General features: G+C 43.2%; 1 protein-coding gene across 1 annotated transcript in view; it reads left to right on the forward strand.

The window, feature by feature from the left end:
* The window catches only part of Blnk (B cell linker), a 68,733-nt gene that overhangs the window by 15,472 nt on the left and 39,937 nt on the right, over nucleotides 1–13,324 (forward strand). The window contains exons 2-3 of the mRNA XM_052713063.1: nucleotides 6,583–6,648; nucleotides 11,244–11,293. Of these exons, the coding sequence (XP_052569023.1) occupies nucleotides 6,583–6,648; nucleotides 11,244–11,293 (116 nt within the window). The remainder of the gene's footprint in view (nucleotides 1–6,582; nucleotides 6,649–11,243; nucleotides 11,294–13,324) is intronic.

The following is a 13,324-nucleotide window of genomic DNA, read 5'->3' on the forward strand; positions in this document are numbered from 1 at the left end:
TCAGCTCATTGTGAGCCCATGGACCGAGGCTTTGACCTGCCCTTAGCTGGTTAGCCTCACTTTGGACAGCATCCCTCTCACAGCAGCCTGTACTTGCTACTCTGAGCTTCCCACCGGGCCCCAAAGGTCCCAGATGGTAGACCCAACCTCTGAGCCTTTTACGCTTGCTTCCTGTTCCTCTCCCGTGTCTGGCATTTCCTGGTCTGTTCACGTGACTGGTGATGACGACAAAATACCAGCAAGATCCAAGAGAATGCAGGAGCTTCAGGCCCAGAGACCCAAGGACACCAGGTTGCAAGCGCCATGTTTTTCCTTTTTCATGACTTCCTGGAAGTTTAACTTTTTCTAAATTAAATACGTATTACAATTCAATTAAAGAAGTAAAAAGTGGGCTGGGACTTACAACTCAGTTAGCAAAGCACACGCCTAGCATCTGTGAGGCCCTGAGTTCAATCCCCAGCACTGAAAACGGAAGTCCTGTGCAGATGATCAGTAACACCTTGAAAAGAAATCTGGAGTCAAAAATATTAAACCATGTAAACACTCAAAAGGGGTTGGGGAGTGGAAGCTGTCTCAAAACAAACAAAGGCCAGAAAGATGCCCCTCAGCGGCATCTTTACTTGCTACCAAGCCTGTTCCTGGGACCCAAAAGGTAGAAGGAGAGAACAGATGTGCCAAAAATCCAATAGACTTACGGATGTTCATTAAAGTACTTTTAATTTAAAATATAAGTTTAAAATAAAAGCAGTTTTAAACATACATTTGTAGTAAGAAGTAGTAAAGAGACTGGGTATATTCTTTTTTTGAAGATTTACTTATTTGTTGTGCATACAGTGTTCTGCATGTATGCCTGCAGGCCAGAAGAGGGCACCAGATCTCATTACAGATGGCTGTGAGTCACCATGTGGTTGCTGGGAACTGAATTCAGGACCTGGAAGAGCAGTCAGTGCTCTTAACCTCTGAGCCATCTCTCCAGCCCCGAGAGCGGGTATATTCTTTACATACACAGACAGAGACAGTGAGAGACAGAGACAGGGAGACACAAAGAGAGGATAACAGAGAAAATATTACTGCAAATTAATCTTAGAAACAAGCAGCTGGAGACCCCAGGCCACCCATTTGTGTCAGTGCAGAGGTCCCAGGGGTGCCTACAAGAGACCAGGATGAGCTCCAACAGTGATCAGCCAAGTGAAAACGGCAAGCCAGGTTCAGTGGAAACTAGGGAGCTACTGCAAGCTCATGGGGAAGGGACTAGCAAGTTGAGGTTTGAGATTTAGAAACAGGAGCATTGAAGACCCTCACAGCACAGAATGGAGGGCCTCACAGTCTGGCACAGCATTTTCCAGGTAGGGAGGGGAAGGCTGGGGCCCAGATCAGCTCAGGAGGCAGGGCTAGCCTTACAGCTCCTGAAGCGTGAAGTGCAAGAACTGGATCCAGGGCTGAGACCGATGAAAGGGGAAAGAATATATCTGCTCTTTGCAGGATTTGCTCTCCTTTGAGATTCTGTTAATCCAAAGACCAGCCCACCAAGGGATTTTCTCTGATCTGGTTGCTTTGCATTTGATCTTTTCTGGGAAGAGAAGTGGGGGAAATGCCAAGATGCTATGTCCCCTCTTCACGGTCCAGTGAGTGCAGTGGGAGCTGAAAGGGAAGCAAGATACTTCACACACACACACACACACACACACACACACACACACACACACACACACACCTTTAAACTTTTTTGGCTAGGCTTTTAAAAATATGCTTGTGACAGATGCTCCTATTTTCAAATCATCTTCTGTATTTGATAAAAGACAATGTGGCGTGAATCTTGTCAACTGTGAGCTTTTCTTGACTCCTGGCCACACTGCAGTATGGCTGCTTTCCCCAAGGCCCCTCACCTCGGTGCCCCACAAACCATCCTTCCAGAATTTGTCCCACCCTCAAATTCCTAGGGATCTTCTGAAGATCAGCTGGGATCCTCCCCGATGAGTTTTCACTGGGGAGGGGTCAGGGGGAGCGCAGTGCACAAAGCTCTCCTACCCTGGTAATGCTGTCTGAGGTTCTCAGCCTCAGCGCACACTGGAAACACTTGAGAGCCGATGATTGGGTTCAATAGTCTGGAGTGAGGCCTAGGTATCAGGATGATCAAAAAACTCTGGGTGATTCTACCCCCCAAGCCTAATTAAGGCCACTTCTTTAGCTTAGCCTGGTTTCCGTGGAAAAATTGTAATGAGATTGATTGCCCACACACTCATTGGGAAAGACAAGTTGATGTGAGATGATGATGTGCCTGTGGCTTGTGGGGTTGGCATGCTCTGCTACCCAGCAGGTTGGAACTATCTCTGCGGGTATACTGTGCTGAGCCCAGGTGCAGGGACACCCAGCAGGTGAGAACCATCTCTGCTGGGGTACTGTGCTGAGTAGAGGTAAAGGAAGAAGACAGGTCACTGGCAGCCACAGCTCTCCCTTCCCACTCTTCTCCTGTGTTGAAGGTAGATGGGGTGGTGTGCTATTGACTGGAACAGAAGACTGGGCACTTTCTGTTTGCTGGGCAAAGAGGTGCCACCTCACTCCAGTTAGAATGGTTACTATTGAATGGCATAGGATTACAAGGGTGTGGAGGAAAAGGGGTTCTTGCACACATGTGGTGGGAATATACTTTAGTAATTAGTATTATGGAAAGCAGTATGGACATTCCCCCCAAATTAAATATAGAATTACTCTATGATGCATCAGTCCCTCTACTTGACATGCAGAAGGCAATGAAGTCAGTATGTCAAAGACACAGCTACATTCCCATGTTTACTGCAGAACTAGCTGCAGGAGCAAAGAAATGGAATCAACCCAAGTATCACAGCCAATGAACAGGAAAACAAAATGTGATACATATAAATGGTGGAATACTATTCAGTCGTTAAAAACATAATGGGGCCGGGCGTTGGTGGCGCACGCCTTTAATCCCAGCACTCGGGAGGCAGAGCCAGGCGGATCTCTGTGAGTTCGAGGCCAGCCTGGGCTACCAAGTGAGCTCCAGGAAAGGCGCAAAGCTACACAGAAAAACCCTGTCTCGAAAAACAACAACAACAAACAAAACAAAACAAAACAAAAAACATAATGGGATGGGTAAGGAAGTGGGAAAAGAGTGACTGATAATAAATTACAGGTTTTTTTTTATTTTTCCCTCTTTTTTATTGAAAATAGATTCTCTCCCATACAATGTATTCTGATTATAGTTTCCCCACCCACAACTCCTCCCAGAGTCTCCCCACCCACCAAATCCAGACCTTGCCTCCAGCAGCACAGGGCTCAAAGGGAAATCCATGGAACTGGTGTATTGTGACTTTTTTTATCAGAAGGGTTAAGGAAAGACACTCACACACTTTCTGGATGGTTTCCTTCTTTTCTTCTTCCACTGTATTCTCTTCTCTACAGCTTATACACCCCAGCAAAGTCTTTCAGGCAATATAGACAATACAATGTGGTCATATTCTATTTTTCAAGTGAATGATTACAATGAATACAAGTAAAAACATGTTTTCATCTCCCTCACATGATTAAAACAGTCATTTCAAGAACCCACGTACATTTACGTCTAAGAAACTTGTTACAGATTAACAGAGTGGGAGCAAGCAGGGGATACTTTTCTCAGCCATCTTTTACTGGCAGGCTGCATACTGTGGTTACAAAGAAAGAATCAATCACTTTATTATTTATCTAGAAGATAATCTTAAAAGGAATCTTAAAGGGATCACAAACCTAAACTTTTATACTTAAAAAAAGAATCAATCAGTTCTACTTTAAATCTTTAGGGTGCATACCCCCTCATCAGTAGTCTCTTATATCAGGAGACTGAGGTACAAGGAATTATTACCTTTGATCACCAACTAATCCAAGCAAGAAAGGCATGTCAGCTAATGATAATTGTGCTGCTCTGTTCTTGTTCCCTGACCTTAAAGTGTTCCTCACTCAACTGTGTGTCTTTCTAAAACTTTAGATTGTCTTCTTGGGTTTTTCACTTCAAAGCTATTTAACAAAATTATCTTAGTCTAACTTTAATTTATTTTCAGAGCTTTGTTTCAGCTATGATGCACTCTGAAACCTGTGAATACATCTCCCAACATTAAGATTAAAAGAGTTTAAGCTAGCTGGGCTACTGGGACTCAATTGTTTTTCTTAATCATTATTCCACAGTCTATGTGGCTCCTCAATAGCAACTCATGTGTTCTAACCATGTGACACTTCCTTGTTTTATTTTTAATCATCAAAATTCTATTTAAACTAACATTATTATGAATTAGACAGTGCAGCTTAGGAAGAAATCATCTTCATAATAATCCACAGGTTAAAATGCCCAGTAGAATGGAATGTTTCTATGAGATAAACACACTACATTACAGGCAGTGGGGATCTCCCCACACCCATTCACACTATACCAGATACCAGAGAAAGATGGTAGCAGCAAACATGTAAAGACAGAGCAGAAGCAAAATGCACTCTGGAGTCTGTGGTCTCAGAGCCTTGCCTATCTGAGATTCACCCATCAGGGATTCACCTCCTGGTGGGCTGGCACCCTGAGGTCAAATGCCATCTGCTGCTCCTCTGACATGGCCACTGGCATGCACCCTTTCTTTCTCTCTTGCAGAAAACGGGCATCTAAAAAATAAAAAAGAAGAAGAAAAGAAATAAAATAAAAAACCAGGATAGGCAAAACAAACAAATAGAAAAAAAGAACCAAAAAAAAGCACAAGAAACATACATAGACACAGAGTCACACTCTTTTACACACAGAGAAACCCCTTAAAACACAAAATCAGAAACCATAATAAACAAGCAAAAGACCTGTAAGGTACAAAAATGCCCATAAAAAGCATTATGATTCAGTTCATCTTGTGTTAGCCATCTACTGCTGGGCATAGGGTCAGCCCTTAAGTGTGGTTAATTATAATTTGATAGTGTAAGTAGGTTCTGATATTCTAGGAAAAAGGAAATTTTGTTTATACCACAGTGAAATGATAACTGTTTGAGATCTGTATCATTTGGACTAATATGAACCCTGCACAATGTATATATGTATTGAAATGTTACATAAACCCCATACATATATGTTCAACCTTTATGTGTCAATTGAAATAAAAATACAACTGACTCAAAAATTGAGCATATTTATAGGTCACCATCTATATACATACATATACTAAGAATAAATAAAAGGTCACAGTTGGCCTCAAATTTATAAATTAGATGCTTGTATTCATTAGCCATGAGAGCTTAGACAGCTGTTCAGTGGAATGTTACTCGTAGAGATTGGAATTAAGAAGGGCCATTTTTAGTATTGTTTCCATAGTACCTTCCATAGTATCATTTATACAGTCACATGTGTACTTCATGGATCTGCTATTACAGAACCATATAGATGTTTCTTTCCTGCGCCACCTTTTCCAGCCTACGAGCCTATAGATGCCATTGATCTTTTACCATCTCCACAGCTTTCCCTTTTCCACAATGTCATGTACACAATTGGAATCAGATAGTACATAAATTTTCTGAATTGGTTTTTCCCCCCACTTGTCATGTGTTTTAATTTAAAATAGTCATAGGTCACACTCTATCATGAAGGAAGTCAGGGCAGGAACTCAAGGCAGGAACCCAGAGGCAGGAACTAAAACAGCAGTCATGGAGGAATGCTACTTAGTGGCTTGCTTATCCTGCTTTCTTATAGCACCCAGGACCACTTGCCACAGCAAGCCCTCTCACATCAATTATCAACCAAGAAAATACCCCCCACAGGCTTGCCCACAGGTCAGTGTGGTGGGGACATTTTCTGAGATTCCCTCTTCCCAGATAACTCTAGCTTGTTTCACATAGACATAAAGCCCATTTAGCACACTAGGCAAGTACTCTAATATTGAGTTACATTCCCACACCCAGAATTCTTTATCCAATGATAGGTGTAGCTAGAGTTTTCCTGCCTGGCCCACAGTCAGGACAAATCTCTGACACCTGCCAGTCCCACAGCCATTCAGACCCAACCAAGTAAACACAGAGACTTATATTGGTTACAAACTGTATGGCCGTGGCAGGCTAACTGTTCTTACAGCTTAAATTAATCCATTTCTATTAATCTATACCTTGCCACATGGCTCGTGGCTTACCGGCATCTTCACATGCAGCTTGTCATGGTGGTGGCTGGCAGTGTCTCCTGACTCAGCCTTCCACTTCCCAGCTCTATTCTCCTCCTTGTCCTGCCCATACTTCCTGCCTGGCCACGGGCCAATCAGTGATTTATTTATTGACCAATCAGCAACACATTTGACATACAGACCATCCCACAGCAGATAGGTGTGGAACATTGTCTATCCAAAGCATCTGCCTTACTACCAAGTGGCATCTCCATCTTCAGCCATTCAAGTTACAGTGTCCAACGTCACTATTTCCGGTAGTGATTTCTAGACTACCTATTAGGAATGACAAAGTTGCCCTGGGGGTGGGTTGTACTCCAGATAGGACCAGTGCCTTTTGTTAATGAAGGTAAAAATTGTATTGTAAAAATCAACCCAGATGTTAATATTTTATGTTTGTGATTTTTTTTTATAGACAACTTCAAAAGATGGTCCATGATATTAAGAACAATGAAGGTGGAATAATGGATAAAATAAAAAAGTAAGTTAGTCTCTATTATTTATATGGAAGAAGTCAGTCTGGGCTGAGTGGAGAACAAAGCTCTCCGTCATCCAGTGAGGACCATGTCGCCTCTCCCCATTTTACATGCCCAGGAAGCCAGGTGGTTAAGTCCCCATTCTGGAAAGAGGAAAGTGGGGGAACTGAGACTGAGGGATCTACAATTTTCCATCCCCGTGAAGAGGTGTGCTGGGCCCACTCAAGGTACCTTAGCAGGAAAACCACTTGGATGACCGCTGAGCTGAGGCCCAGGGATGAACCTGGAGAAGCCAGTAAGAGCTCAAGGAGACTCAGCCCGGCTTCTCTTGTTCAGCTTTGTCTAGGTGCTGCCAAGGCAAGCATGCCTTGCTTTTTTGTGATGTTATATCGCTAATCTACATTTTGATTTCTGCTTTTTTAATTGCTGCCTTAAAATCATGTTTCAATGAACTCTGGTAGAAGCAAAGCCAGAATCCTGGATTTTTGTGTGAACCAAAACCACTTACATTAAAAAAAAAAAAAAAAAAAGGCAGCAGAAGTTAGGCTGGGTGTCATGGCACAAAATTGAAATCCCAACTGTTTGAGAATTTAAATCAGTCTTAAAGCACTTGTAGGGTCCTAGCATTCATAAGACCCTGGATTCAATATACATGCATGCATACACACACACTCACACACACACACACACACCACAGAAATTGTACACACTTCTTGCATTTACCACTTAAAATCTAAGTAAAGATGAAAAGAAAAATAGTATATTGTTTTGTCTTGTGAGAAAGGGTCTCACTACGTAGCCCTGGATGGCTTTGGACTTGCTATGTAGACAGGACTGGCCTCAGACTCACAGAGAAATACCTGGCTCTGCCTCCTTGGTGAGTGCTAGGATTAAAGGTATTTGCTATCACATTCTGCCTAGTGTTTAGTCTTTAAATTTGCTTTTTTTTAAAAAAAAAAAATTAATGTAACACTGATTCACCATGAAAAAAAAATCAAAGAATTTGGAACCTATCAGGAATGCTCACTTCCTCCTATGCTCCAGCTGACCCACTCCCCCAAAACAGGCATCGTCATGGGTGAGTCATCACGCATGCGTGCCTCTCTGTGTATGCTTTTGCAGGCATGCATACTCCAACACTGCACATGCCCACACACAGACATTTTCATTTCAAGCAGCATCATGCTGCATATAGCATTCTTCCTGCTTGAGGTGTTGGTTCTACCACAGACCTCTTTACTAGGATGAGAAAATAAACCAGTGTTTTAAGTGCTGTTTGTAGTAGTCTATTGTGACAGCATTATAACTAAACAAACCGGTATTAGATTGGTGGGAGTGTTAAAGGGGAGAGCGTAAGTTTTAACTGGTAACATTTTTTCACAGTGATAGTTTCACGTCAGTCAAAATCTCTAGCATTTCCTTTCCATTCAGTTGTCACAGATAATAAGCCAGTGAGGGTCTTTTCATACTTCAAGTACTCCATTAATCTAAATTCCTGAAATAAAAGTTTTAAGTGAAAGTTAAAGCTTTATCACCATTATCAAATTTCCCTCCCTCAATTTTGTGCCAACAGCAGCATAGACAGCTCATCTCTCCGTGTCTCTAGAGCAGTGTATTCATTCTCGTTGATTTTTGCTGGTGTCTTAGAACCTAACGTGTACAGGATGGAGCCTCAGCACACACAGGGATTGGCAGGTAGTGGCCATGGTACTCTGTGAGGGGAAGGGGTCATCTTGTGGAGGAGGACAGTCCATCTTCAGGCTCCGTTCTGCCAGAGGTGTGTGGGCTGGCAGAGGTGTGTGGTCATTTCTGTTCATCCTTTCTACTATGGAATCTCATTCCCCACACTAGTCACTGTCAGAGTCGCTGGCAATTGTGGGTTGCCCCAGATTCTCAACTCCAATATTCTCTGTGTGAGGTTGCTCTCCCATGTTCAGTCATATGGCAAGCAGCCATGGACCAGCAAAGGTTCCTGACAGTTTCTATGTCAAACATTCTGCCTACTGTCCCCAGAGCACTTTTCCTTGTGTGTGTGTGTGTGTGTGTGTGTGTGTGTGTGTGTGTGTGTGTGTGTGTTACATGCACACAGAAGCCAGAACCGGATGTTGGGTGTCCACCTCCATTGCTCTCCATGTCATTGCCATGAGACAAGGTGTGTCACTGAACTGGAAGCTCACTGTTTTCTAGCCTGGCCCTCAAGATGTGCCTATCTCTCTGTTCCCGAAAGCTATGGTTATAGAGATGCGCAGACGTGCCAGCTTCTCACGTGGGCAACAGGGATTTGAATTCGGGTTCTCATGCTTGCAGAGCAAATGTTCCTACCTCACCCCACCCCCAGCACCTTCCTAGGCCCCAGAATGCTTCTCTTGATGAGCCATGTTTCTTCTTAGCTGGAAAATCTGGCTACCATGGCCATTACCATGAAGGGCTCCTGTCTCACTGCAATTGGGCTTCCCTGTGAAGTCAGACAACAGGTTCTCTGTAGCAGGACTCTTAACAGGTCTTATTAATAAAATCAAACCTGAGGCCAGTTATTGGGGTGAATGCTGGAAGATCAGAGAAGCAGAACAAGCCACAGCTACCTCACCTTGTCAGTTCCTCAGCTGGTCCTGTTTCCTCAGACTGGAAGCATCTGTGTCCTCATCCCATTGGCTCTCAACTGAACTGCTGCTCGAGAGCCTGAATGCTTAACCAGCTAAAAGCTTCTAGTTTCTGGTCTCCACGTCTTATATATCTTTCTGCTTTCTGCCATCACTCCCTGGGATTAAAGGCTCACTTTCTGGGATTAAAGGCGTGAGTCACCATGCTTGGCTGTATCCTTGAACAGATGGATTTCTGCCTCTGGAATGCTAGGATTAAAGGCATGTGCTACCATTGCCTATCCTTTATGTTTAATATTGTGGCTGTCCTGTTCTCTGACCCCAGATAAGTTTATTAGCATGCACAATATTTTGAGGAACACAATACCACCACAGTTCTCCCTTGAGAGGAGGAAGCATGGTCGAGCACACTGGTTCCTCTAATGCAAAGTCTGTGATGGAGTTCTCATGGGCCATGGGCCGTATGTGGAAATGCCTGTGAAGTATTGGGTTTAGTGTGTAGCTGACAGCTACTCATTACTTTGAAAATACACCTTTTATTCCTGGCCTGTGGTCAGCACCATTCTCCCCCCACCCTCCCATGTGTGTGTGTGTTTTGCATGTACACAATTGTGTGTGTGTGTGTGCACAAATGCATGCAGGTACATGTACATGTATGTGCGCATGTGTATGGAGACCAGAGTCCCACATTCCTCTGCTACTCTCCACCTTAGTTTTCTGAGACTGGATTTCTCACTGAACTGCAGCTCTTCAATTCAGCTAGACTGGCTGGCCGGCTCCCGAATCCTCCTGTGTCCAGCCACCAGTAGTGGATTTATCAGCAGGCACTACCACACCCAGCTTTTGTGTGGGTGAGTCCTCACACTTCTGCAGCAAGCACTTACTGACTAATCTCCCCAATCACACAGCCACCCTTAAGTCTGTCCTTTACTCTGAGTTGAGCTGTTAAAACATAACGTCTTGTGACTAGAGGTTGATAGTGGGTGGTAGTTTGCCTGAGTGTCTTGAAATGTTGCTGTCCATGGACATCAGGCCCCTTTGTGTTCTTGTTGCTCTTCCCTGCAATCCCTTTGACAATCTCTTTCTAGACTTCACCATGAGTTTATTTTGATGAGAATTGTTAGTGTATGATGAGAATGAGATGCAAAAATAGATAGAGTCTATGATGGAAAAGGTAGGATCCCTATTCTAAAACAAATATTGTTATTTTTGTAATCTACAATTTTGGTTTGTAAGGGGTTTTATGTATTTCTAAAATAAAATATAAACTCCTAAGTTGATTTTTAAAAAAGAAATGAAATATATATATAATTATTACCATATATACTGCTTCTATAAAAGGAACTGATATTTTAGTAATTAAAGGCTACTGGATGTAAGTTTTATCTATGTGTACTCTAAATTTCATTAAGGAAATCACTCTTAAGTAAAATGGGTAATTATTATTAATTAGTAATTTACTATAAACCTTCCATCTTGAGATGATGCTTACTCATTTGTCATTTTTTTCTGATGCTGGGGATTGACCCTAGAAATGTACACCTGGTAGGCAAGTGCTCTACCACTAAACCATAGCCTCGGCCCCATATGCCACATTTTGAAATGGTATAAAATGATTTTTTGTTCAACCTATGAGCAAAGTACTTATTATTGTTGATTTTGTCCCTTTTTAAAAAGCATTTGTGAGCCATTAAAATATAGTTCATCTTCTCTTACTCTCCCATCAGCCAATGAGCATTGACCTTCCTCGAATCATTGAATGCAGTATTAACTGGTCTTTGGGCCTCACAGAGCCCTTCCATGGCTCAGCCTAGCTTGGGCCAAGTCATAGGCTCCTGGTGCATTGTGGAGAATAGGCTTCATTACATACACTGAATTCTCAGCGTGAGGGGCCCAGAAGGTATTCTAGTAGTTATCCATCTCTGTGCTGGCTTGTGCTATGAGCCTTGACAACAGTTGTCCTGCCCATTGACCCTTGTTCTACCGGTTCTCATCTACAGGCTAAAAGTCAAAGGACCTCCAAGTGTTCCTCGAAGGGACTATGCATTAGGTAAGAGTATTTCTAAAATACGTTAGCTGGCTTTTGTCTAATGTTCATACTTATTTCATGGGGAAGGAAGTATCTTGTACTTATTTGAAAACAAAGGATGCTCATCCTGATTTTAAGAATGACCACATCAATGAAGCCTTCAATACAGTGAAAATGTACTCTACCTACCCATCCACTCACCCACCCACCTCTCCATCTACCCACCCATCAATTCATCTGTTTACTCACCTACCCACCCATCCACTCACCCATCCACTCATCTATTTGTCCATCCATACATCCATCCACTTGCTATTTATGGGGCTATTTATCATGCATATCCCATGTGTCTGGCATATACAAGGCCATACTTACAAATGAAATATAGTTTCCACTGCCACAGAATTGTTAGCCCCAAAGGGAAGCTGATGTTAGAAATATCTACAATTTCATGTAGTAAGAAAGAGCAGTCCTGTGCAGCACGTGGCAGTGGGGACTAACCTATCCTGCATAAAGGCTATTTGAGGATCAGAGAGAAGGCTCAGTAAAGGGCTTGATATGCAAGCATGAGGACCCAAACTTGACCCCTAGAAACTACACAAAAAGCTGGGTATACGCCAGGCCATGGTGGTGCACGCCTTTAATCCCAGCACTTGAAAGGCAGAGGCAGGTAGATCTTTGAGTTCAAGACCAGCCTGGTCTACAGAGCTAGTTCTAGGACAGCCAAGGCTACACACACACAAAAAAAACCCTGTCTCAACAAAACAAAACAAACAAAAAAACACACATGGTAGCATTCACTTGTAGTCCCAGCACTGGGGAGAGGGAGACAGGCCAGTCCCTGGGTCTCCTATGTAACCACTCCCAATGAGAGACTCTGTCAAGAGTCAGGGAGGGATCCCTAGGAATGGCACTCAAGATCAACCTCTGAACTCCTCACACACCTGCACACACACAGCTCCATTTCAACTAGAATCAACTTTGGTCACAAAAAGTCTAATCTTGGGATCAGTAGATTTATAGCAATGGTAATCAAAGTCAAATATTCAACACCTTTGTCTAGAATAGACAGAACCCCACACTGTCAAGCATCCAGCAAGTTCAGACAGATAGCCATGGGATTCCTGTACAGCATGGAACTAAGAAATAGGGATTTTGTCCAGGGATTTAAAAAAAATTCTACCTAATTCTTAAGTCAAGGAAACCTGTTCCCAAGCATAGCTAAATGTGAACAAATCATTCTTCTCTACAAAGATGAAAAAAGGGAACAACTCTGACCTTTTCCATATCCAAATGGGTATGATGGGAAAATCATGGAAAGATGGATTCTTGTGTTTAAGAGGAGCACTAGAGGCGATTCAGACCAACATCCAGCCTGGACTTATCCCTACCCCCACAGCAGTACCCTCACAAATGAGACCACCTCCCATGATGGTTTCCAAAGGCTACCTGATCCCCAATGGATGGGCAGCCCTGACTGGATGTAGGGTTCTCCTGTGTCTCCTAATGGCCGCTCAGTACAAGCTTTGACGTCTCAAAGACATCAACGCAGAGTCAAAGACATCAATTCAGAAGTGATCGGTTTATTCTGTAAAACAGACATTCCCAGGTGCTTCAACTTTGAGTGGTCAAATATGTCATGAGTTTTCCTGTGTGGCAGTGGGTAAAGGGCCTGCCATACAAGTATGAGAATTTCAGTTTGAATCCCCAGAAACCACATAAGGCTGAGTGCTGTAGCAGCCTGTAAGCCCAGCACTCCTGTGGCAAGATGGGAGGCAGAAACAGGAGAATTCCCAGAAGCCCATGGGCCAACTAACTGAGCATACACAGAAATGATCAAGAGACCCCATTTCAAACAAGATGAGGCCAAGAATGGCACACATCTGTGTTCACGCGTATGAACACACACACACACACACACACACACACACACACACACACACACACACACACATTTTAAAAATAGTTTCCCAGGCATGATGGCTGCTGTGACAAATAGGAAGGAGCTGGCAGTTGTGCAGTGGCAAAGAATCGTGGTCGGTGGGGGACAAC

Source organism: Peromyscus californicus, unplaced genomic scaffold, assembly GCF_007827085.1.
Source record: "Peromyscus californicus insignis strain IS unplaced genomic scaffold, ASM782708v3 Scaffold_4__1_contigs__length_199733344, whole genome shotgun sequence".
Lineage (NCBI taxonomy): Eukaryota > Metazoa > Chordata > Mammalia > Rodentia > Cricetidae > Peromyscus > Peromyscus californicus.